General features: G+C 42.5%; 1 protein-coding gene across 1 annotated transcript in view; it reads left to right on the top strand.

The window, feature by feature from the left end:
• Positions 1-25925, top strand: part of HHAT (hedgehog acyltransferase) — a 323485-nt gene that overhangs the window by 47349 nt on the left and 250211 nt on the right. The window contains exons 6-7 of the mRNA XM_019515898.1: positions 2187-2399; positions 16303-16474. Of these exons, the coding sequence (XP_019371443.1) occupies positions 2187-2399; positions 16303-16474 (385 nt within the window). The remainder of the gene's footprint in view (positions 1-2186; positions 2400-16302; positions 16475-25925) is intronic.

The raw sequence follows: 25925 nt of genomic DNA on the forward strand, positions 1-25925 counted from the left end.
TGCTTCCAGGTGCCTCTGGGATTTGTAGTCCGCAGTTGCTGCCAGCAGTAAGTTTGAGCAGGGGAAGGGGTGTTTAACTCCCCATCCCTGGCCCCAGGCCCCAGCCAGGGATTGCCAGGGGGGCAGTCCCTCTCCCCACACCCCCATACCCCCCGTAGACTGGGCTGCACCCCAAGCTCAGCTTGTTCCTCCCTCTCCCCCGTCAGCCAGCCCTCACTGCTTCAGTGAGGGAGCAGAGGAGCAGGGCCAGCCCAGCCCAGCCCAGGGCTGGAAAGCATGCTGGGATGCTGGGGGACTGTGATTTAACTTGAAGCAGGAAGGGGTCTGGGACAGAAGTTTCAAAAACTGGTTTGACCTAAATCAGTTAAGTCTGATACTACCTTCAACCAGGTTTATCTTAAACCAGTTTCAGCCATTTTGAAACTGGTTTATATGCACAGAGCTTCTGTTACTGGTTTAAACCAGTTTCTGATCACTTAAACTGGGTTATGTGTAACTTCTGTCCTTAGCCTTACTGGTAGAAGTGATTGGAAACTGGTTTATACTTGTAACAGAACAGAAGTTTGGCACATGCAGACTGACTTAAAAAGGGTGGAGCCTGGTCTAAAATGTATGCCCCCACCAAAGGGCAAATGTGTGTTCTGTTTGCTAATGATTTAAACTACACTGCTTGCAGAAAATCATGTAACTTAGATTGATTCTACCTCAGGCTTTTTGAATGTCTTTACCTAGCCCAGGTGCTGAGCTGGACCCCAGCAAATTGTGTCAAATTTTGTCATCATTGCTTCATGGCCCATTCTCTCCTGGTAGAGCACTCAAGCAGATCCTCTTCAAAACCTCCTTTCTCTGTAGACAAGCTCAACAGGAAAACTGAGGCATGCATTGTTGTTATAACATGAAATAAGGCAATCGGGACTCATAGTAGGGATGATATCTTTTATTAGACCAACAAAATTTTTGCAAAAAAAATTCTTTAATTGTAAGCTTTCAGGCACAGTCACTTTTCATCAGGCATTGGAGAAAAGATTGTAGAAGTTCTCCTGGGTAGAAATGGAAGTTCATATGTCATAGGATTTCACAGAGGAGTCAATAGATGGAAAACTTCTCTGGGAAGTCAGTTTATAGCTGGTATGAAGCCTCTCACCTCCTGTGAAGATCTGTGATGATGCAAATTACCGTGAAACAAAGGCAGGAGCAGGATCTCAGGTTTTAGGTTTTCACAGTTGCTTCCTGCGTGGGAAAATATGATTTTATTTTTAAAAAAAGGCTAAAATTCAGTATCTTCCATGTGTCTGGTATCCGGGTTGTAGCCATATTGGTCTAGAGCAGGGGTTCTTAACCTGGGGTCCATGGACCCCCAAGGGGTCTGTGGATAGGTTTCAGGGGGTCCGTGAACTTGGATGGGAAAAAAATTACATCTTTATTTTCACTAACCTCTATGTATTTTATGCATTTAAAAACATTATTCTGAGAAGGGGTCCATAGGCTTCACCAGACTGCCAAAGGGGACCATGGCACAGAAAAAGTTAAGAACCCCTGGTCTAGAGGAAAAGACAATCAGGACTCGTAGTAGAGATGATATATTTTATTGTAGTAGAGATGATATCTTTTATTAGACCAACAATATTTTGGCAAAATTTTAAAAATTATAACATGAAGGCATTTAACGCCCCCTTCCCCCTGAAATTATAACAAAAGTATAGTCTGTCATCAGAGCTGACCCGAGCAGGGTGCGGGGCCCGGGGCAAATCAGCCCACGCAAATTGGCCCTGGACCCGAAGAAGCTGCTGCCACCAATGCCAGCAGCGGCATCGGCGGTGTGTGAGGGGGCGGGGAGGTAGCAAGCGGCTGGATGCAGAGCCGCTGCTCTGCCCCACTCCACGGGGCCCCCCAAAGTGCGGGGCATGGCGTGGTCATCCCGATTTGCCCCCCTCCGCCCCAGGAATGGCCCTGTCTGTCATACATGGTCATTTAACAAATCTATTAATTACATTGAAACTTTTTGTTTGCCTCCCTTTTTCTCGCATAGGATATTATATAGTCAAGGTAGTACAGTGCTTAAAATTATGTCCGTCTTACTTTCTTCGATTGTCTTAGATGATGAAATGTGCATTGAAGTACCCATTAGGATGTCAACACATTTGAAGAAACAACATCATACCATTAACATCTGCTTTATTTTACAGAGAGGGTGGTATGATACTGAAAATGAATATTACTTGCTTCTCTTCACCCTGACTGTTCGTTGCATCTACTACACAAGTTTCAGCCTAGAGTACTGCTGGCATGGGTCTACTCAGAAGTGGTACCACTCATTCCTCTGGATGCTGGCCTACATGTTCTACTATCCTGTGTTCCATAATGGACCCATTATGAACTTTGATGAATTTAGTAAGCAGGTAACAACATTTTTAATGTCACGTTGCTATTAGTATTCAGTTAATCTGATGTTTACTGAAGGCCAGATATGCGGAGGAGCACCTCCTACCACCTCAGCATGCTAGATGTTTCCCTTATCTTTAATGTGTGTGCTAAGGGGTGTGAAAAAGTTGGATCAGTTGTCCTGAAAAAATGAGAAAGAAAAAAGCTTGAAAACTAGATGGAGGCCTTAGCCAAAAATGCAGATTATGAAATACTCCCAGACATCAGGAAATTTTGGATGTGGATCCAAATTCTGAAACTCAGACCTATTTTTGAAAGGCCATTCCACAAAATAGGTAACTTCTTTTGAGCTGCCTGATGTAGATGCTGAAGTGATTATACGTTAAAGGGGATAGAGATGAAGGGGCAGATTCTTTAATCTTGAGAGATGTCACAGTGAATGAGATGGAAATTTTGGATAGACAGAGCCTAAAAATTCTTTTTCATCCAATCTTACTTGAGATGATTCTTATTATAATGTATTTTATAATGCACTTTGTGGATGAATCTGAGCTAAGCTAATTTTGCAGTTACCTGCTTGATAAAAAATTCTCATTGATGAGATTTTCAAATAGAAAATGTTCTTGAAGTCAGCTTATCTTCATCTGCCCTTTCTTAGCATGACTTGAAGTATGTTTTATAAGAAGATAGAGGAACACTTAAAACACAAGCTTAGGCATTCCTGCTTCCATGTCAGCTATAAAAAGATACTGAATTCACAGAAGGCTATTAATTAAAACAATGTATATATTTGATTAATTGATTGATTAAAGAAAAATGTCCAAATAGTATTTAATATTAGTTGAATAGGGATTTATTTAAATTTAAAACCTTGGCATGAGAAGGTGGAAAACTAGTATGATCATTTCCCAATATATATACATTTATCTTTTGTGTTAGACTGTGGTGTCTTGGAATCATGATTATATATTTATTTCCCTTCTGAAACAGGTAAGTGGGGTTTTTCGGTCACCTAGAAGCATGGGAGAAGTAAGAGAGAAGTAGTAGTTTTTTGTCATGTATAGGTGCCCCAAGTCACCTGTGATGGAGCTGTGCTCCAATGTGTGCTAATTAGCACACGTTGGAGCAGACTTGATTAATCAAGTCTGCTGCGACTCTGCTGGAGTGTGGTAATTAGTGCACTCCAGCAGCCTTTGTGTCATGTGTGTTCAGTGTCCCTGCATTTCAAAATGGTGATGGGGGTACTTTAACTAAATCTCATCAAACAAACTTTAGTTAAAGCACTGTGATGCCATTTTGAAGTGCAGGATGCTGAATACACATGACACTGCGGGCACATTAATTAGAGTGTCTCTCAGAGCTGCTCTAACTAAAGCTCCCCTGCCTCCATGTGCTGGAGCGTGTGTAAAGAAGACGGGTTTTGGGTCAGACCCAAACCAGCCTTGGATGGACATTCATGGCGGTTTCAAAGGGGAGGGAGATACGCTGTTCTGGAATGCAAAGGAGCTGTTATGCTGTAATGCTACATGTGCCCATATAGCAGGAGCCTGTAGCAGTACAAGTGAGCTAAATCACCACAGCTTTAACCCCAGCTGAAACAGGGTTAAAGCTGGAGCAGTTTTGTTACATTTATATCACTACAGGCTTCTGCACACTTAGCAGTTACAGTATAACATCTGCTGCTTAGCCAAGAAGAGTGGCTTCCTCTCCCCTTTGGAAACTGCTCCAAGGGAATATTTCAGGGGTGTAGGTTGTAGCTGTGTTAGTCTAAGGACATACGCAGACAAGGTTCTTTGGGTAAATCTGATATTTTTTATTAGAACAACTCAAATAGTTGAAAAAAAATCTTCTTTGCAGGAAGAATATTCCCAAGGGAATATTTGCACATATTTCTGTCTCCAGTTATGTGCTACAGCACCTAAAATTTAGGTGTCTTGCTCCAGGACAGTGACTTGAATCACTGGGGCCTAAAATTCCTGTATAGTGAACAAAAAGACCCTGGTCTTTCTTGCAGTGCTCCATAATGTCTATGTGCTAAGTAAAGCAGTGCCTTCAGCCACACAATCTCCTTAGGCTAAGGAAGGCCAAGAATACAGGTCTTTCACTTCCTGGCAGAGGCTGTAACTGCTAGACCAAACTCATCTGCCCTGATTCAGAGGTCAGATTGGGCCACAGGCTCATGGACCCTGGACTCTCCCCTCTCCCCATGCGGGATGGAGTGCCAGTGACTCACTCTGGGATCTATGCTGCATGCAGCCAGGGTGGGAGCTGCGACTGAGAGCCCTCATAGCTGATGGGGCTCTTGATCCCAGCTGTAAGTGAGGCATAGTCAGGATGGAGAGCCCTGCGTGGGCTGGGGGTTTCATGCACCTCTTAGCCTTGGGGATCACAGTAGCCATGATCCTCAGGGGTTTCACTCTGGGAAAGTTGCACCTGTGCAACTGGGAGCCCTGTTAGCTGACAGGCTCCCAGCCACAGGGGAAACCCTGCTACACATGTAAAATAAAGCTTGATAGCAACCAGCTGCAAAGTTAGTACACATTTTTGAGGTCTAATGTTATAGCTGGTTGGAGCTTTTTGTCATGTGATAGCTACTTTGCACATGTAGCTGGTCTTAAGGTAATCGTGCAATTAACCAGTTAATTGTGCAAAACTTTTAACATGTAGAGGGGCCATAGAAAGAGACTTTATAGGATTATCATGGGTAGACAGGCTCATAATGATAAAATGTTCCTTCATGTGCTTTTATGCCACTCATTTGGCTGCCTTGAATGTATCATAGCTGGCACTTGATCAATATATGTACTTGATCAACACTTTCCACTGACTGCAGTTTGAAAGCAGCTGCCATATTTACTTGAATATAAGATGACCCCCAATAATTAGATTATGTAGCTGGAAAATTTATAAATTTGTTATAGAATCTAATTATTAGAAGTTGGCCTTGAATTTGTCCTCTTTCCAATATAGCAGAAAAGGAACTACTTACCCTAACCCCAACTTCTTTCCTCTGCAGTCTCTTCCCCCCTTCCTTACTGTCAGACCTTGCTTTCCCTGAGCACATGAAAGTGTGGGGCAAATTAGAAAACACTGACCATGAAATAAAGATGCCTGTAGTAGTTCATATATACTACACATAGGCTTAGTTCATGTGCAGTTGAGACATTTTACTTTCTTGAAACTACTAGAGGTTTTAGCACCATAAACACAATTTTAAACAGCACTATTTTTTCTACTTGTATAGAGTACAAACTATGCATAATATTAGTCCAAAGCCAAAAGACTCATGATTTATCATATAGTTAATTGGACTGGATCCCAGCAGAATCAGCAACATTTCAAGCCCTGCACTGCTTGGTATGTGTGTGTACTCCAGATTTCCTCCACAAAGGATCCATGTGCTAATTTGCCCCCACTCATAACTGGAACTGGGTGTTCTTGTCACAAGTCCTAGAATCCTCCAAAAATTTATATGCAGATTAGATTCAACGAAATCTGGTCTGGCTCCACCTCATGTGGGGTGAGGCTACACCAATCATATGTAATAGGCTGAAAGAAGGGGTGACAGAGGATTCCGGGTGAACTGTTTGGGTCTCCATTTGATGATGTTTGCCAGACATTTACAGCTGATGAGGAAACAGGAATTATTGGAAATAGGAAAGAAAGGGATAGCTCAGCGGTGGGATTGAAGAGGAAGTCAAAATGTATTCACTATAGTGGCTCACAATGACTTGAAAAAAGAGTTGATGCTGAGGGGAACTGTGCTCAAGTAGGCACCACTATATATAGGGGGCTACTTAAATTGCGGTTTTGCTGATTTCTTGGAAACTGCAAAATCCAAGATTATCTGTGAAATCAACAAAAAAATAAAATAAAAATAAAATGCTGGCTCCCCAGTGGAAGCCAGTGGTTCTCAAGGATGCTGTGGCTCAGTTTTGCAGCCCATCTGGAAGAGGAAGGTGCTGGCTTGGGGGGCAGCACAAAGGGCAGAAGAAAGAGGGCTACTGTCTGTCCTTGTTTGTCCTTCCCCTTGAGGCCTCTTCACCAATCAGTGCTGAGGGATGGGGCTGCACAAAGGGTAGCCAGCAGTCAAGATGGCAGCTGGCCTCTTGTCTCCCCTTCCCACTGGGGCCTCTCTGCCAGTGAATGCTGAGGGACAGGGCTGCTGGAGCACATCCACAAAATGTCCACGGAATTTGGTGTTTATGCCATGACCAACTTATGAATATTGGTGAGTTTGACCACAATTTAAGTAGATCCCTAACCATACGTCTTATTCAGAAGGGTTGTACTAACCTATTCTTGTGCTGGTTCCTATCAGTATGTTTGCCCCATATGGACCATGTGTTTTATAGTCATGTTTAGTGTTGGCTCATTTAAATTAACTTCATAGTTGGTTTCTGTGACTGAACACATGGTGTTTTGGGGAGTAGTTTAATGATAGATAGTATTTAATGAGGTTTCCTAGTATGGATATGTAAGACAAAGACCCTTTTCCCCCATGCTGTTTGAATGAAGAAACCTTATTTTGTATTTGAGTAAATATAGTAATAACTAGGAACCTACTCATATTGTGAGTTTGCGATTTTTGCGGAAACTGCAAAAAATGGCAGTTTCCACAAACACTATGAAAAATGGCAGTTTCTGAAATTTTGCACAGAATCACTAGAAAAAAAAATGACTAAAAATAGTAAGTGGCCCAGTCTCCCAGGCACTGGGGGGAGCTGCTAGCATGAAGGGGAGCAGCTAGGATAGCAGCCACTCCCTCAGCTGCTGATTGACTGAGGCGGCTGCCTTTTGTGCCCCTCTCAGGCTGGATGAAGGGCAGCCCTCTCTGCCAATCAGCAGCGAGCAGCGGGGCTGCACGAAAGGTAGCCCTCTTGGCCAATCAGAGATGAGGGGCTGGGCTGTCTGAGCCCCACAGCGAATCAGCTGCTGGGTGGGGGGGGCAGTGCGATAAGCCCACATAAACAGCAGTCAGTGCTGCAGTTGGCCTACGAAATAGCTTATCTGCCACTCTGATTTGGATAGGCCCCTAGTAATAGCTTGCTGTAACAAGGTGCATGGCTCAGAGGCTGGAGCTCAGCTGCAGAGGGCTAGAGGGTAATAGCCTGCCTGCTTGCTTAGGAATGCTGGGCCAGCTGGCAGGGATAATTGGTTGGCCCTGGAAGAAGTTAAAAGCTCACAGGAAGATGACACTGAAGAGGCGGGGAAGCTAAGAAGATAGGCAAAACTGAAGCATGGTGGAGAAGCCCTTGTCCAGGATAGTAGAGATGTGTGGGAAGGATTTTGTTAATAGTTTGTTATTCTGGTTAGTTTGAGGTAGAGAAGGGGAGACACTGGCTCCTGGGCCTGACTGAAGGAGTAATAACCCAGTACACTTGCCAAACCCAAAATTTAGAACATGAAACCAATGGTGCCCCTAGAGCACTGCCACTCATTGTGAAAGGACTGTCTATCTTAATGAATATATCTCCTGTAACTCCTTGTTTTGTTTGCCATGCTCTGAGGGCTTCTTCAAAAATACAGCTGAAAATGTTAGTGATACTTTCCTTTTTTCTTACATACTGCGATGAGTAAGAAGATAGTTAACCATTCTGACATTTATATTATCATCACTGGGATATGAGTAAGTGTCCATTTAAGTAGAGGGGTAGTTCAAACTTGAAAAGAGCTGTAGTGTTAGGCTTCCTGTACATTTATGCAGATACCTCTGGATTGGTTCCATTTGCTTTCTGTTTTTGAAGCTTTTCCTGGAAGTCATAACTAATTTTTAATTGAAATGAAACCTGAGACTGTGAAGAACATTGGAAAAGCCAATTTAGATACTTACTCAATTTAGAGACTTTGGAAAACATAGGGTTGCACACAGCGACTCTGAATTTGGTGACTTAGGAATATAAGTATTTTAGATAATTGCTTTAGATGATTTTCTGTGGGGATAAGCAAAAGTTAACTGTTGGCTTGGTAGTATCCTGTTTCTAATGGGTTATATGAACTGGCTTGATCTCCAGTTCCTGAAAGATAAGGACCTACATAACAGAGCATCATCACAGTTGGCACCAGTGGCTGCCATGTTAGCAATCTCAGCAGAAATGGTCTGCAGGGTATAAAAGCCTCTCACAGGGCACAGAACTTGTGCATACTGTATTTGCCTTTTTGGTATATACAAACGTCAGTTTTCAGTGCTGTCAATCAGCTACCTTTTTTGAGCCTGTAATCACTTCAAAACACTGCCAAGTATATATTTCTACCTTAGTCTTCACAGGTGGTTGGTATGTGAGTTTACTGGGAAGGACAGATAATTGTAAAGTAGCTGCATTCAGGAGATGTGTACAGCAGTAACACAGACCTACCAGCATGTCACTAAGGCAGAGGTTTCTTAACATTTTAGAAAAGACTAGGTATATGGAGGAGTTATTAGGGTTTTCCATCAAGAATAAGCAACTTTCAAGACACCAGTGGTGAGCACGGACTATCACGGTCTATAATTTAACACCGACAATGCATAGATACAGTTCTGAAATACATGATTGCTGCATAACCCAAAGGAAGATAATCTGATCAAATAGCCTGTACCACCAGTATAACAAATAGAAATAAAGAGCACCATGTATCCTCAGACAACTATTATAGACTTGTATGCGGTTTGAAATAAAATACCAAAAATTGTCCCTGTGCTCTTGCGACTCTATAATTGAAAGCAATATGCCTGCATCTGTTCAAATGAATGCCTAGCATAACCAGCTAGAACAAGGGTGGGTAGTTCTTTCGACTGGTGGGCCACTTAATGAGTTTTGGTGAGCTGCCAAGGGCTGCGCACACAAAATCTTTCAGAAGATATCATTTTAACAAATTATAGATAAAAATAAATCATATACTAAAAATAAAAAAATCTATGATATTTTATTTCTTTTTCAAAAGTATATTTTTCCTGATTTATGTTTCTTTGAGTAGTGTATATAGAGGTGATTGCATAATAGTTCAAATAAATTCTTACTCTTGTATATTGTTTGGAGTGTGTGTGTGTGTGGGGGGGGAGAGGGGTAGTGTTGTCTTGTGTGTGGAGGGCTGTCCATGTGTTAGATCCTGGGAGTTGGTCAGGGTTGGGACTGTGTGCAGCAGAGCTTGGCTGGGGGTGTGGTGCAGGTACAGGTGAAGGTGTGTTTGGCTGCAGTATGGTGGTGGCTCCTGCGTCAGCATGAAGGACTTGAGCTTCTACCCACTCAGCCTCCTAAAGGTGGCTGCTCATCATACTGGACAGGCAGAATGGGTGGAAAGTGGCTGGAGCTGGAACGGGAGCATGGCGTGGGCTGCCCTAAGCAGGACTGGGTGGACCTCAGCTTTGTGGAGTGGTGCAGGGGCAGCCACAGGCCAGATACAATCAATTGATCTTGATCTGGCTTGCGGGTTATATTTTCTTTACCCCCTTGAGTTAGAAGTTACAGCTAGATTTATGTGAAAAATATCATTAACTTTCAGTGACCAGCATAGTAACTGCTGAAAGATTGTCCTCTTTCCCTCACAGTGAAAAGCTCAAGAAACTTGAAGAGCTGCACTTACTCTTGGTGTGTAGTATAAGTCAAGGTTTCCTTAGTAAAAGCATGCATAATGACAAAACTGAACAAAATCTGAAGTATCTGCATTTTAAATAACATTAAAAATACAGTAAGAGAGGCAAGGCATGTCCCTAAATAGGCACTGAGATTTTCAAAGCTATTTACATGCTTATTTTCCATTAAAATTAACAGGAGTCAAATTTCAAAATTCCATATGTGACTTTGCATATCTCAGGCCAAGCTCCTAAATGAACACTCATATTGAGACACCATGCATGTGATATAGGAAACAGAGGTGTTGAGAAGCTGACTGACCCAGCAGGGGTGCTGTATAAATTAAAAGGGCAGAGTCAAGGAATTTTTCTGCACTTTGATGAAACTTGGTTTCTTCAAAGTGTTCACTGCCAGTAAAATGTCATTAAGGGAGATGAGTCAGAACAGCAAAAGCATCTGCTAAGCTCATTGAGAGAGATAATCTTCCAGGCTTCACTGAGAACAAGTCAATCATTTTTGCATTTATAAAGCCCTTTTCAGGAACAGAGCAAAACTAGTGGGAAGTGGGGAAAGACAATTCAAATGAATGAAATGATTCCTTTATAACACTGGTTTAAATGAAGAGTAAGTTTTTTCCTTAGTCTTTATTATTTTATACCCTCAGAAGCATTGTAGTCATTTCGGTGAAACTATTCTCATCATAGCTAGTTTCCATTTTAGTCATGAGAACAGTGAGAGAGTAAAACCTGGAGAAGGATCAGATGCAACTTTCTGTAATATGGATGAGTGGTTCTTATTGGATCTATAAAGTCTCTGTGTTAAACAAGAAAGATGAGATTATTAAATAGTTGATAATACTGGTTTACTTGTTGCAGATATTGCAAAGGAGGCGTATTTCCTTAAGGGACTTAATTTTAGAGGGAGATACTTCGCTTAAGAAGAGCTATTCTGTTTCAGACCACAGGTCCATCTAGCCCGAGATCCCAATATTTCAGTGTAGCAGGGACTGGATACTAAGGGAAAGATTCAGAACCTATCCAGATTGATCTGTCTCTTGCCCTTCTTCCCTTCCAGCATTTAGAGATTTAGGAGATTGCACCTCTAACCATCATGTCATTTGAATATCCATTCATGGGCCCATCCTGCATGGATTTGTCCATTCCTTTCATTAGCTCTGTCAGCGTGCATAGACTATAAAGAAGAATGAGAACTGAAGAACTGCTTTATTAATCTTAGGGCTGAGAAGAGGGTTGCTGTTCAGCATGCTGCAAAGGGGAATTGTAGAAAATGAAAACTAAATCAAGTCCATGGACCAAAGAGTTTAGCAATAATGCTACTATCTTGTAATAATTCATAGGCGAAAATGAAACTATCAGCAGTCATTTTTGTGTTATAACAATGTTCACAAGCCCTATCAAGGCCTGAGGCTTCATTGTGGTTAGGCACTGTACAAACGCATGCAAATTCATGGGAATCTCAGTAGGTAAAAATATGAGCTAGCTTCTATAAATTCAAAACCGAAATTGGAGTTGCATTATTTACCTGTATATTACCTCCACATCTATAGTTTGCCTGAAAATGTAGGATTTTGCATGTGGAGATAGATGGGAATGCTCATTTTGAAAGTACACTTGTGCAGCCAGTTGAAACCTTTATGTTTCCACCCCAAATTTCAGGAATTCTGTCTATTTTCCAGACTCATGTTTTGTTTTGAGCATGAAAATTCATAGTGGTGCTTGTAAGCATGACTTTTGCCATGCGCAGACAGAATCATTTGAAATTTTAGCAGGAATAATAAAGGAGGCATTTGAAAATTGAAACTTGATGGCTGCAATATTCTTTGGTTGAACCAGTTGTAGTGTGCAAGTCTTGGAAGGCAGTGCAAGTTTCCCACTACACCATTAGATTATATTTTGTTTCACTTCAGAGAGAAGGAGGTAATGTGAAAGTAGATGAAAGTGTGTAATAGAGTTAATGTTATAGAATTTGGTGGCATCCTGGGAAACTTGCAGACTGCAAAATTTAAATCTTCTCCCATGCAATTTTAACTTGTGTGATCACCATTTGCTCAGCAGATTTCCACTGGTCTCCTTGACCTTGACTCTAATATGGGAAGAAGCATGCACAGCAATCAGCTTTTCTTGAGCAATTAATCCAGTCTATTATGTACAAACAGGAGATTTTTCAACATCTGGCAGTGTCCTTTTTTTTCTCCCCATATCTTGCCTTCAACAAATATTTTACCAGGGCCAGGACATGGAAAATCCCATTCTTTTTCTGTGTTGAAATTTTATTTGGCTTTTGCTTTCTATTGATAGAGAATGAGAATATTGGAATTAATTATCTCATCCCTGGACATTTTTAGAATTATAGGACCTTAGGGTAACTGATAGTTTGGCTCTTTCTGCAGTAGTTTATTTTTGTCAGCTTTGAGTCTGGTTAATGACATCTATAGCATTCCCATAGCTTATTTCCCAACGCTCAGTTTTTTAGTACAGTGCACAACTTGTCTTGCAGTACTGTTTTACACAAAGTCATGGAAATGGAATCTTGCTGCTAAGGCTGCCTTAGACCTTATGCCTTCCCTACTTTCTAGTCCCCTAGATCACTCCTAGCCAGTAGCCTGTTCCCTTTTCCACAGCAAACTGAAATAGCTTATTTTTGTGTAGGCCTCTCCATGGTGGTGTTGAGCGTGTGTACGAGCATCTGCATGGGTAAGCCCAGGTATATAAGGGGAATGGTGAACTTTTCTTGTATGCAAGTTGCATTACCAGGAATCAGAGAGAGAATATAGAGTTTGAAGAAATGGCATCAGCATCCAAGAGCAACACCTCTGGTACACTGGTGAAAGACGATTCGCATTTAAATGGCACCTCCAGAATTAGAAGTACTTTTTGAATAATGTGTATGAGTATACACATCAATGCACATTAATGCACAGCGCATTTAATATACAGGCAACCCCTGGTTAATGCTGTTTTGCTTAGCGCTGTTTTGCTATAACGCTCATTTTAAATTGATACCTGATTCCACTTAGCGCTCAGTGAGTTTCATTGTAACACCCATGGTCGCTACCTTGGGTCATTAAAAACACTTGCAGTTGCCATCCTGGGTCGTCAAAAACTTTCAGTTTCGCTTAACACTTGTTTCACTTAATGCTCGGTTTTTCAGGAACCAATAGCGCTAAGTGGGGGTTACCTGTATGGACAAATTATGTCTGAATGAATCACCTGGTTGTTTTGCACCTTCTTTTGGTATGTGCTTTTTGGCAATGTTACGTAGCACTTTTAAGGCAACCTATGGCTCATGGGCCAGATTCAGCTCATGAATACACTGTGTGGAAGAAATCAAACTTCGTGTTGTGGTTGAATCAGAACTGACAGAGCCAGCTTTTCTTTATTTAGGGCTATACTGTGATCACAGGGAGAATTCCATACAGCAAGGGGAATAACTCACTTGTCTGTTTCAAAGGATTTCTCGCACTCTTTAAGTTTACAAGCATATTTATACTTAAGACAGAGAAAGAGGAAAAAAATACGACCTTGGACAGTAAATCACTGATCGTTAACACACACAGACACACAGGCTGTTTACTTAAAGGAGAGTGAAACATTGTGCTTATAGAAATAATTATCAGTTTCTGGTTTCTCAGAGAGAAAAATAAACTTAACATCCGTACCCAGGGTAAGACAAAAACAAGGCATGCAGAATTCTTTATCTCAGAACATTTAACTGAAATAAGCAGTATCAGCACTTCTGGTCTCTGTTTTTTCTAGCCAAGTATGCCAGAAGCCGACTAAATTTACTCTTACAACTGGATCCAGCCCACAGCAGCTCAACGAATTGACAACCATGGGCCAGCTACAGCAGTACAGGTGGCATCCCCAGGGTCCTATTGCTTGCCATGTGCAGTGTATCCTCTCTGCTGTGTCAGGGGAGTCATCTCTAGGGTCCTAGCTATTTTCCCCTGACAACATCTGCTGGTTACCTGGGAATGCAAGGTGTGGTCCATGGTGAGGGCTGGGTTGCAAACAGTGGCCTGACATAGCAAAGGTTGCCAGCCCTTGTTTTAAGGCATTTGCAAGGACAGTGGGCTAAACTTGTACAGCTTAGTAAGATTTATGACCTGTTCCCAAAATCCTTTGAAATCAATAGACATTCAGTTCAGATCTGGCTTTCTCTGGGAGTGTCAATATTACTTTGAAAGGCAGATGAGTATTTGTATTAGTAGCTGTCTCACACATTGAAAAAACATGTTTTAAAGCTTCCTGCTCCCTAGATTTTGTATTAAAGCTTTTTTTTTCAAGTTAGACTATTTGGTTGGTTTTCTCTTCTGCTGTAAAGGCTGTTTAACTAAACACTTCAAAGAAACAATGCCTTTTAATTAAGTCAACAAAATATTACATATCTGCTGAGAATCTATCTCTAAAGTTTAATGGAAAGCAATTAAAAAGTAAATTTCCATTCTCTCTCTCTTTTTAAATTATAATAGCTGTATCCAATCAGTGTTGTAATTCTAGGGGTTTTTTCAGAGTCTGAAGGCAAGGTGTTTTCTTTGGAATTAATTAATCCAAGAGATGATAAGGGAATTACTGGTAGCTATTTTTTTAGGATGTTGAATTTCTGTTTATCTTGTGGAGTGAATTTTACTTACTTTTGTTAGTGGGAAGAAAATGTATAAAGTGATGAAATTGTATTGTTAAAAATTCATAAGAGAGCTGTATATTTTGAGAGTCAGTTTTCCAGATTAATGGGCAGATTAATTTGTCTATTATAGGTTTCCTGCATCTTCTTTTAAAGCCTCTAGTGCTGGTCACTGTCAGAGAAGGGGATCTTGCACTAGACAGGCCCATGTATTTTGTATTAAAGCAGTTTTCTCAAATTAGCTTATCTGGTTGGTTATATCTTTTGCCAGTAATCCAGTATGGCAGTTTTTACATTCTTGTGTTGCAGTTTGTGAACAGACATCAGAATGAGGGACAACAGTGGTGGATACAGGCTGAGAAAAGTAGAAACCTGGGAGAGTTTCCTTATATTTATTTCTGCCAGAGCCCTCAGTTCTGACCTACAGCCCCCACAAGCTGTGCTAGTGCCCCTCAATCCTGACCCTCTGACCCCTACCCCCAGCTGCTCTGTGTGTGAAGAAAGGAGTGGGTATGTAGGGAAAGTGGGTGGGGGTGGACAGGTAATGCAGTGGGGGAGGCACATGCTTCTCAAGATTTCTGTGCTCACAGCGGGTATGTGGGGCTGCAGCCAGGCCGGTCTGGGCAGGAGCCACCTCCAGGACCTGGAGCTGGAGGAAGCGCCATGCTGGCATCGTGAGGTACAGAAGCAGCTGTTGGTGGTGGTGCAGAGTTGTGCCCCTGCTGCTGCTGGGTGTCCATGGCCACAGAGGCAGCTCCTGCTTGGAGCTGGTCTGGCCCAGCTGCAGTCCCATTCCCCACTGTGGGTGTAGAAATCTCAGAGGGCATGTGCCCACCTGCCCACCCACCCAATTGAATTCCCCTCCTCAATGTGTGCAGCCTGTGCTCCTTCTCCCCTCCACCCAACACATAGCCTGTGTCCCGTTCCCCCCCGCACCCTCCATAGACTTACCTGGAGGGAGCTGCAGGAGCTACTCTCCACTGTTGCCTGGCTGCCATGTGCACGTGAGTGCACACATGCATGTGGTGCCCCCTGCCTCCGATTGTCCTCCTCCTGCTCCCTTAGGACCCAGCTGCAACCACTGCTTCTCCCTTCTGCTCATGTGCGGTATGGCTTGGTGAAAGCTTGCCTCTGGCAGAGCCTGTGCCTCCCAACTGCCATGTGGCATGGATAGAGCTCCCCTTCAGCTGGACCCCCTGGGAGCTGACTGTGGCACAGGGAGAGCCTCCTGCTGGTGAAACTACAGTTCTGTGGGCCAGATCCAGAGACTGACCCCTGCCTTACGCATGTTAAGTGGCAATGGTGCCACTGCAGCATGCATAATTGCAATCCCTCGTATTCCAGTTGTAGTGATACAATTCTATGCAGACAAAGTTTAGAGGGGAAATGGTCCTTTTTTCTATTTGAAAGCATTTGTGAAGTTCCTCAATAGACAAAAATGGAACTGAATTCCTGTAAATGCTGCATACAGCCCTGTGGGACTGACTGTAAATGTCTTTCACTTACTACTTACATTTTTCCACTTCTATCTCTAAAAAATAGATTAATAACAATAACTTTAATAATGGGGTCTGCAGAGAATTCCCCAGTGCCACATTGACATACTTCCCTTGATGACAGCAGTAAGTAAGAATAAATTAAGAAAATGGCACCAAAAAATCTCTTTGAACAAAACCTCTGGCCATTTGTGAAAACTGTAACTGCTTTTGATTACTTCTTTTAGATGAGGAGACAAGAAGCCTGCCGTCTGAAGACTAATTTTCTCATTTTAATCTTGGGCATGGTTCGCATTTTCTTTTGGTGGTGGCTGGCAGAGCTGATGATTCATCTTATGTATATGCATGCCCTCTACAGTAGTTCTCCACATCTGGAAGCTGTGTCTGACTGGACCTTAGGTCAGTATGAAAACAAAGACAAAACTTACATTAAATAAGTTTGGTAACAATTTATTATTATGGTACCTACTCAGTGACTAAATAATGTTTTTAGACATAAGACACATAAAAAGACAAGGGCCTCCCAGAAGACTCTCACAATTCTAATTGTTCTATTTGTTCACAGGTTTAACTATTTGGATATTTTCAAATGTCAGTGTAATGATGACATTAAAAAAATTAAGAAGATTGAAAAATATATATGCAAATTCCTGAAATTTCCCCTTCTTTTCTATATTCCCTCCTTTTATTTTTTGATATTTTCTACTTACAATCTAAGAAAAATATAAAAAACAGTAGAGGAAGGGATTCAACATGAAAACCTGATAGTTCAATGGTAATGATCTGCTTTTATCCTTCTAGTTCTGTGGGTTTTGCTATCATTGTATTAATAAATACTTTCCAAGCTTTGAAATAGTTTTCCCCCATCCCTTTTTAGTGTCTTGTTATTTCTCATGGATATTTGGTCATTTGATTCTAAATGGTTATTTAGGTTGATGATGTGAACAGCATAAAAATGGATATAGTTCTGTATCAGTGTGCAGCTTCCAGGGTGCAGGATATGCTTGGGTTTGCCCTGCCCACTTGACAGCTTCTCTGCTCAAGATGCTGAAAATGCTAGTTATGCCTCTGATGTAAGAGGCTGTAGCCAGTTGAATTTAGGGATGCTATTCTTACAAGAATCATTATATGATTCATAGAATCACCGAAGCATGGAAAATTAGGGTTGGAAGACACCTCAGGAGGTCATCTAGTCCAAACACCTGCTCAAAGCAGAACCATCCCCAACTAGATCATCTCAGCCAGGGCTTTGTTGAGCTGGGCCTTAAAAACCTCCAAGGATGGAGATTCTACCACCTCTCTAGGTAGCCTGTTCCAGTGCTTCACCACCCTCCTTGTGAAAAAGTTTTTCCTAATATCCAACCTAATCTTCGCTTGCTGCAACTTAAGACTATTGCTCCTTGTTCTGTCATCTGCTGCCAGTGAAAACAGTACAGCTCCATCTCATTTGGAACCCCCCTTCAGGTAGTTAAAAGCTGCTATCAAATCCCTCCTCAGTCTCCTCTTCTGCAGACTAAATAAGCCCAGTTCCCTCAGCCTCTTCTCCGAAGTCATGTGCCCCAGGCCCCTAACCATTTTATTTGCCTTCCACTGGACTATCTCCAATCTGTCTACATCCTTTCTGTAGTGGGGGGCCCCAAAACTGGACACACTACTCTAGATGTGACCTCACCAGTGCAGAATAGAGGGGAATAATTACTTCCCTTATTCTGCTGGCAACACTCCTACAAAACAGCCCAGTATGCTGTTTAACCTTTGCAACAAAGGCACACTGCTGACTCATATCCAGCTTATTGTCCACTGTAACCCCCAGTTTTTTCCTGCAGAGCTGCTGCTTAGCCATTTGACCCCAAGCCTGTAGCGTTGCCTAGGGTTGTCTCCATCCTAAGTGCAAGACTTTGCACTTTTCCTTGTTGAACCTCATGCAGTTTCTTTTGGCCAAATCCTCCGATTTGTCTAGGTCACTCTGAATCCTAGCCCTACCTGCCAGCATATCTACTACACCCCCCAGCTCAGTGTCATCTGTGAACTTGCTGGGGGACTCCATCCCATCTTCCAGATCGTTAATGAAGACATTGAACAAAACCGGCCCCAGGACTGACTCCTGGGGCACTCCACTTGATTCCTGAATATGTGGTTCTGAAAAACCATTGTGTGGCTCTGAAAAAGCAAACTTTTTGCTTGCTGAATGAGAGGAGATGACACTCACCACTTCCATGAGTTAAACTGAACTACTTCAAAAACGCATGAGCTAAGTTGTCTCTGCCCAGCACTTCTGCATTATATACACTGTGCCTTGTCTTATTTTTGAGTTTATGTGGTTAACAAACATTATGTTCAGAAGAGGGCAGAGATGTATGAATTCATACATCTACTTCATCATGCCCACCAGAAACCAAGCTAAAGCTTCACCTCTGTGCTTTGTTCATCCATAGACTTTCATGATTTGTAAAGTAGATTCTTAATTAGCATCTCCTGTTCTAAAAAACATTCTTCAGTCAGTTAAATCAGCTAGCTGCTGATGTTTGATGTATTTATATGATAAAAGCCTTGAAATGTAATGGAACATGTTAAATGCTGACCATATAATAAGAAGTGCAAGACTCCAAAATTAAGGATAAAATATTTAAGAATGAATTCTGTTTATAGATTTTCCTCCTTTGATGGTAAATAAAAAATTACTATCCAGGAAGCAGCTCAGTGAACTAGGTTGCTGACATATTCATTTAGTGCAATCAATGTCACATCCCAATAACTAAATCTCATTTTGAGCTGGTGATTAGAACATGCTTAAAATGCAAGGGTAGATGATGAAAGTCTGTTGCCAAACAAGTCTGGACTATAAAACTGCCTGGCTGATTTGAATACAATTGTCAGTGTTTAAACAGCCATGCCATGGAGAGTCTAAATTTATGATAAGAGAGGGGATAGTGTGCTCTCATGAAGGGATTGCAAGTGACTGTGTAGTTAACAAAGGTAAGTCCAGCAGTTAAATAATTCAGTTCAATGAGTTTACATTGCAATGTGTCCAGGGAAAAATGTCCCTAATTTTTTAATGGTTTTATTCGGTTTTGTTCTGACAATCTGATCTTGGTGGTGATGGTTTGTGCTATTATTGTTACCACTATTATTATTAATAAGAATAATACAGGTCTTCTTAATGTGAAGTCAGACTATGACACATTAATAATAGGTTCCATTTTGAGCTTGAAATATGTGACAGTGGCCTTTTTTAACCTATAAACTTTATTGAGTAGATCTGTTTTCCTCTGATTCTTTTCTAGGTTTTTATAACTTTACATACCTTTGTACTGTTTCCTTCAGGTAACCCAGTGTACTTTTATTATTTCACGTTTTATAATAACGGAAGTATTTACATCACAGGCTATGGACAGGTGTTCAATTCCAGCACTGTAAATTTTAGGGAAATGTGTAGAGCTAATAAATGTGGTGAGAATGGGGTATATACAGGCATTCTAGCCCCCTGGCTGGAGAACAATTAAGTTACTCACCAAGGAGCAATAGGGGGTGCTCCTTTGCTCCCCCTGCCCCATGGTAGGCAGACTGTAGATCTGTTTTCCTCTGATCCTTCTTTGGGTTTTAAAGCTTCACTCACCTTTATATGGAACCAAATGTTTGGTTTTTTTACTACTAGTATAATTAATAATAACACAGCAGCAATAATAAGAATAAGAATACAGGTCTTACTGTGAAGTCAGATTGTAACACAATTATAAATTCAGTTTCAAGCTCAAAATCTGTAACATGGGCATCAGCTAGAGGTAGCTTCAGGGCAGAGGCAGCTTCCCACTGCCTGGGAGGTGGGACTGCCCCTGCCTTCCTACTGTGCCAACAGCTGCCTGCAAAGGGCAGGGGGCATAGGGCATGCTATTTGCCACCCTTCCCACTCCACTCCCTGCGGATGAACCCTTTGTTTCTTAGGGGCTATGGCAGTGGTAAAGAGCTGCCTTATCCCCTGTGAGAAGAGCAGTCTGTTCCAGGGATTCTTACAGGGCAGGGGGTAAAACTGGTTGCTTTCCATGCCCTGAGGGGCCCAGTGCTGCTCTGTTCACTCCCACCACCCCTGGCAGTCACCCTTGTATCACCCTCTGAGCAGTCCTTGTGTGCCCAGTGCCATTCAAAGAATAGTGAAAAGCTGTGCTGCTGTCGGAACTGTATACCAGGGGAGCTCCAGTACTGTTCAGGCAGTGGTGGGAGCTGCACTGCTATTCAAAGGGCAGGAGTCAGCACTGGGGCTTGAAGAATCTTGGTTCTGTCAGAGACAACAGGGTCCCTGACAGTTCACGGCAGGGCAAGTCAGTCTCTTTAAAGGAGGGAAGGAAAAGCAGAGGACTATGGGATAGTGGGTGTCTGAGAGACCCCGAGAAAAGTGTTCAGGTGTTATAGTTGTTTCTAGAAAACTTCTGTCTCTAGAGAAGTTGTTGTTTAGAAAAGCTGACATCTTGTTGGGGAAGAGCTTCTCAAAACCCCTTTAACACCTGTATGCTAGCCTTTCTTGCTGGGAAAAAGGTGTTTTTCCTGGCCCAAATGTTATGTCTTTCCATGCCCAGAGATAAACTGAGTCATGAGACTAGGGAAATAGATGGTTGTTGATTCTAGAGCAGGGGTTGGCAACCCATGGTCTGTGGGTTGAATCTGGCCCATGGAGCCATTATAGCTGGCCTGTGAGTAGGGGGTTTTGGGACAGTGGGTGGCTGGCAGGGGCCCACATCTTTTCCAGGCAGTGGGGAGAAGCAGTGACAGTGGAACTTAATGTGGGGAGCAGTGACTGAGGCTCCAGCAGCAACAGCGCAAGGCCAGGTTGGAAGCAATTCAAGCTTGGAGCTAAGCTCTGTTAAGCTGTTAAAGTGGCCCCAATGCAAAAATATTGCTGACCCCTGTTTTGGAGTATTAATGACAAAAAATATATTAGGCTGTTTGCATCACAGTCTTCCTTTTATGTTTCCAATTTTGGAACTTTATATCCAGTAATCCCTGGACAAATTGAAAGTTGTAGGTTTCACCTTGCTTGAATCAGCTGTTGGATACCTGCTTTCTTTAGTGTATAAACTTTAGTATGAAATGTATTAAGGTGTATTATAATCTATTCTAGTTAAGCTGTTTAATGGAAAAATGTATAAATTGGGATGATACCAAATTGCTCTTACAGGGTCTGTTGGAAGCTTTGGAGCAATGAAACATAGCAGTGTGGCCGAAAACAGCACAGGTTAAAGTTTTGAGCAAATAATAATCTATCAACACAGGTGTTATCCCCTGTGTAGCAGGAGCCAGACTACATGGGTTTCCATAAGTAATAATAGTTAGAGGGATATGTGATTATTTTAGACAACTGCATGCGTAAGATGTATTCTGAAGACCCAAAATTAAAGACCTGAATTAAAGACCTTTTTCATACAGTGAAAAAGTGTGATCACTCTGACTAATGTTAATCTTTTCTTGAACTGGGTATTTGCTTTTCTAGCAGGTCCTAATGTACAGCTGAACCAGAGATTCACGTATGGAATATTGTCAAATAGTCAGATTCATTCTTTGCCACTGTCCATGTTATAAAGTAAACTCTGGCTGCCTTATGGAAACAGAACTCCTTTCTAGTACTTAAGCACCTCACTTTCTTCAGATTCACTTGATGGTCCATAGGCCTTGTTGTTTCTCTCATCTTCCATACTGATCACTGTCAAAGCCAATAGTGATCTGATCTGCTTGGCAACAAAAGGAGCTCATACCTACAATAACCTAGCCTGTGGATAATATTTCATAACCCTCATTCCAATAACATTTAAATGTTTCAAACTCTCCTGTAGTGCTTGAACTTCATTTCTTGCTGTAAATACCCTCCATTTTCCAGTCATTTTCCTTAGCGAGGTACTAGCAAATTAGTGAACTTGTACTTTAATTCCCCATCTTTTCCAATACCTTCTGCCTTAAATTAAATCATAGTTAATAAAAAGGAGTCTAAACTAAATTAATATGCAAGAACAGAACTTGGAGGACTATGAGGAAATTAGAAGAGATAATATTTACAGAAATTAAACCAAATGTGATGGGGGCAAGCTCGAGGCCGGATCCCAAAGCGGCCCACCCACTTGCCTAGGGCAGTCTGCCCTGACTCGCTTGCCACGACTTGATTGTTAACTTGATTTATTAAGTGGGAGGCTGCCCGTTCCTTGCCCTGATGCCAGGAGGTGCTATCCATGGGTCTGACCCTTCCCTACACTGCAGCTCATGCTTTGCAGATGGCATTCTGATTATGATTGCTCCCCAGTCTGAGACAGGAGCAAACTCAGTCCATAGTTGGGCTCCATTCATTCTCACATTCACTCCAACCCCCCCTCTTATGGGAGGCCTCTTGCATTCTGCCCCCCTCTCACAGGGGCCTCTGGTATACTGCCTGTTACTGGGCCACACTCCGCTGCCCTTGCTCCTCTTGAGTGGCCATCAGGCTTCGCCACTTGCACGCTGGCCCTACCATGCAATCCTTTGGTTCCCACAAGTTCCCCTGCTCTATGTGGTCTAGCCTTGTGACATCCTGGGCTGATTCTGCCCCTCACCGGGCAACTGCTCCCATGCTCACACTTCTGGAGCTGGCCCATGTACTGTCCTTCAAGCTGCTTTTGCAGCCTTACTCAGTACGCCCCTGGTGCAGTCCTTTAAACCACTCTCGCAGCCCTACTCTGCACCCCAACACTCAGTCCTTCAGGCAACCCTTTATTGCACCCTACTCTGAGTGGGCCATCACACTATGGTCCACAAGCAACCCGCTTTGGGGCCTCCAGGATCTCACATCCCTGCTGGGTTCAGGTTTCTCACTACTAATGCACCTGGTTCCCCTTGCTCCCCCTGCTTGCATCATTACCCACCAGATGGTTGGGGCCAGGGTTATGACACCCCTACCTGCCTTCCATTGAGGAGATTCATGGTCCTGGCACTTCTTGGGGGCTCCCCCCCACAAGGAGCCCCACCAGGCCTCCCTACCTTGGCAGGGTGCAGTTTTGAGTCATTCCCAGGCCCAGGAGTCTCCAAGCTACCCCTTTAGCTCCTACCCTTACCTCCAGGATGTTCCATGCCATGGGGGAGCTGGATGGTGCTGTTCCCTCAGCTGCAGGATGCCCACTGCTGGCCCTGCCTGGCTGGCCTGTGTTTGAATATAGCCACCCTCATCAGGCACCTGCCAGCTGCCTGCCTCAGCCCTTAAAGTGGCAAGCACCTGAAGGTGTGCTGCCATGCCAAATAACAGAAAAAACTTTAAAAATACTAGAATCAGGAAGCTGAGAAGAGAATTTGTAAAAGCAGATGTAGCAAAAATAGTGGGGAGGGTCAGAAATCAGTTAGTAGAATGTTAAGAAGTATAGAAAAATATTCACAAGAAGAGACTGTGTGAAAATAGGGGGTGTGGGTCTTTTAGGAAAGAGAGGAATAAAGAGCTCTTGCCATGATGAAGTTTTACAGAATACTGAATGGTTTAGAGATGGTAGATCAGGCACTTCCATTCACCATTTCTAACAGTCCAAGAACAAGGTGGCACTGCAGATGAAAGGCAATGCATTTAGAATTGAATTCCCCTTAGAATTTTCATGTCCTGTGAACTCATGGCAACTTTATATCAAAGAGGTTTTAAAATAAGTTTGTGCCTCCAACTCAAAACATCTAGATTATACAGCAGTGAGAATTTTAAAGAAACACTAAACATTTGGAAGTGCTTAATCCCTCATGCTTTGAGACATAAACCAAACCTTAATTAATGGTAGTTAGAGAGAGATTATTCCAGAATCACCTACACCTGGGTTTCTTACATATTTGTTTTAAGTATTTGGTACTGTCCACTGTTAAGAACAGAATATTGAACTAAGTAGAGGCACTAGTCTAATCTGGTGTGGTCAGTCCTATTATTCCTGAGCACCTGGTTGCTCTCTCTTTCATAGAATTGCTCAGCTATGTGGAGCTGCCTGCTGCAAAATAATAATAAATTCAGCAAAAAGTATGTTAGTGTACTATTTATTAGTGAAATTGAACCTTTCTATTAGACAAACAATATGCAACACAGAAAGTATCTTGAATTGATATTTTGATTTAAATAGGAATGGTGAGATATATTTAGCCTTGAAATCTTAAATTTCTGGTGCTTGCAACTTTTGAGCTTCTGGGTAATTACACTGATGATTATAACCCTGGAAACTATGCACAGATGATTAAAGAAGACAATAATCTATCTGTTGATTTTGACAGCAGCCTTTTTCTGGCTGTTTTTCTGTGCTACTCTTCCACCTACACTTCCTAATTTATGGCTGGCAGCAACAGTCCCTGAGCAGAAATGCAGACGATTGTACCTGTGAGCAGAAAAACAGCTAATATTCTGCTTTATGGATCAATGAGCTACAGAAGTATATGGTCAGGAGACTTCTCTGAGAACGAGCAAATTATGTCCATGTGCATCAAACTTTTAACAAGTTGGAAAGCTAAGTGGGGTTTTGCATGAAGGACTCTAGATTTTGTGCTTTTAAAGGAAGAATGATTGAATCACTGACTGGAAGCTGTTCTAATTAGGCAGCAGAATTTTGGGCGTTATTTCTAGGGGACTCTTGTTTTTTTTATACTGGGTAAACAGACATTTATTCTTTAGGCTTGTCATTCAGATTGCATGAAATATGTGGCTGTTCTTTACTTTTTCTTTTAAAAAATTATTTACATCTTATTTTTCTATCTGGATATAAATATAATACTAATATTTTAAACTGACTAAGGGATCCATGCACTTTTGCTGTTAATGAAAAGTACAATACAAAAATCTTTATAGAATACAACTGAACAGCACTTTTCCATTCCTGCCCTTGTATCAGAATCTCACATTCTTCACGTTTCTTCTCATATGTATTCCTGCAGCCAGACCCAGTACGTAAAACTGACATATTTTATATCTTGTGTGGAAAGCCAGTTATATTGGGTTAAAGCCTGGAGCAATTTTGCAGCATTTGAATAATTTGAATAATTCTCAGTTTGTTCACATGCAACAATTAGAATGTACCAGCTGCTGCCCTTTTGAAATGTTCCACTTTTGAAAGGGCTCCAAGCATTCATGTGTCCACACCCAGAGAGTGGGAGAGAATGGAATGAATAATATAAAGGGATGGATGTTTTTACGTAAACAAATACATTAATTTAACTCTATAGGGTAGCAAAATACACATGGGGAGGAGGATAGAGTGGTGACATCTTGACCAGAGACAGGTGAAAGAGCTAGTCCTAGTTCTACAAGAGGGAAGATTTTAAAAATTAGGTGAGGAAGTTATGCTTATTTGTAATGGTAGAAATAATAGAAGAGACCAGAAGGTGGTAGTAAGCACCATGTATTTTCCCATGATACACACCACAGAGCAGGCTTCATGGGTTGAGGCAGGGCATGGGATGGAGCCATGGCTTGTCCAGGAGGGAGGGAGGGAAGGAGCTCTTCCCAGCGGGGGGGTGTTGAGGCTGGGGCTGTACTTGGGGTGGGTGGCAGTGGTGCTGGGAGAGAGGGCCATAGGAGGGCTACAGTGAATTTTGGGGTGGCTGTAGCCCCCCCTCCCTGTGCCACCACTGCCTGCCCCGCCCGCCCCAAGCACAGCCCCGGCCTGGTCCCTCCCTGCCAGGAAGAGCCCAGCACAGCCTCCAGCCCCAAGTGGGAAGCCCACCCTTGCCCTGGGCACAGATCCAGGGGGCACATGTCCCCCATGCCTCCCCCAGCGGTGCATGCAGTGGCGGGAGCTCCCCCAGCCTCACCCTTTGGATGAGCCACAGCTCTGTCTCGCGCCCCTCCCTGCCCCATCTATGCAGCACCTGCCCTAGCCCCACTCCC

Source organism: Gavialis gangeticus, unplaced genomic scaffold, assembly GCF_001723915.1.
Source record: "Gavialis gangeticus isolate Ggan-Ray unplaced genomic scaffold, GavGan_comp1, whole genome shotgun sequence".
Lineage (NCBI taxonomy): Eukaryota > Metazoa > Chordata > Crocodylia > Gavialidae > Gavialis > Gavialis gangeticus.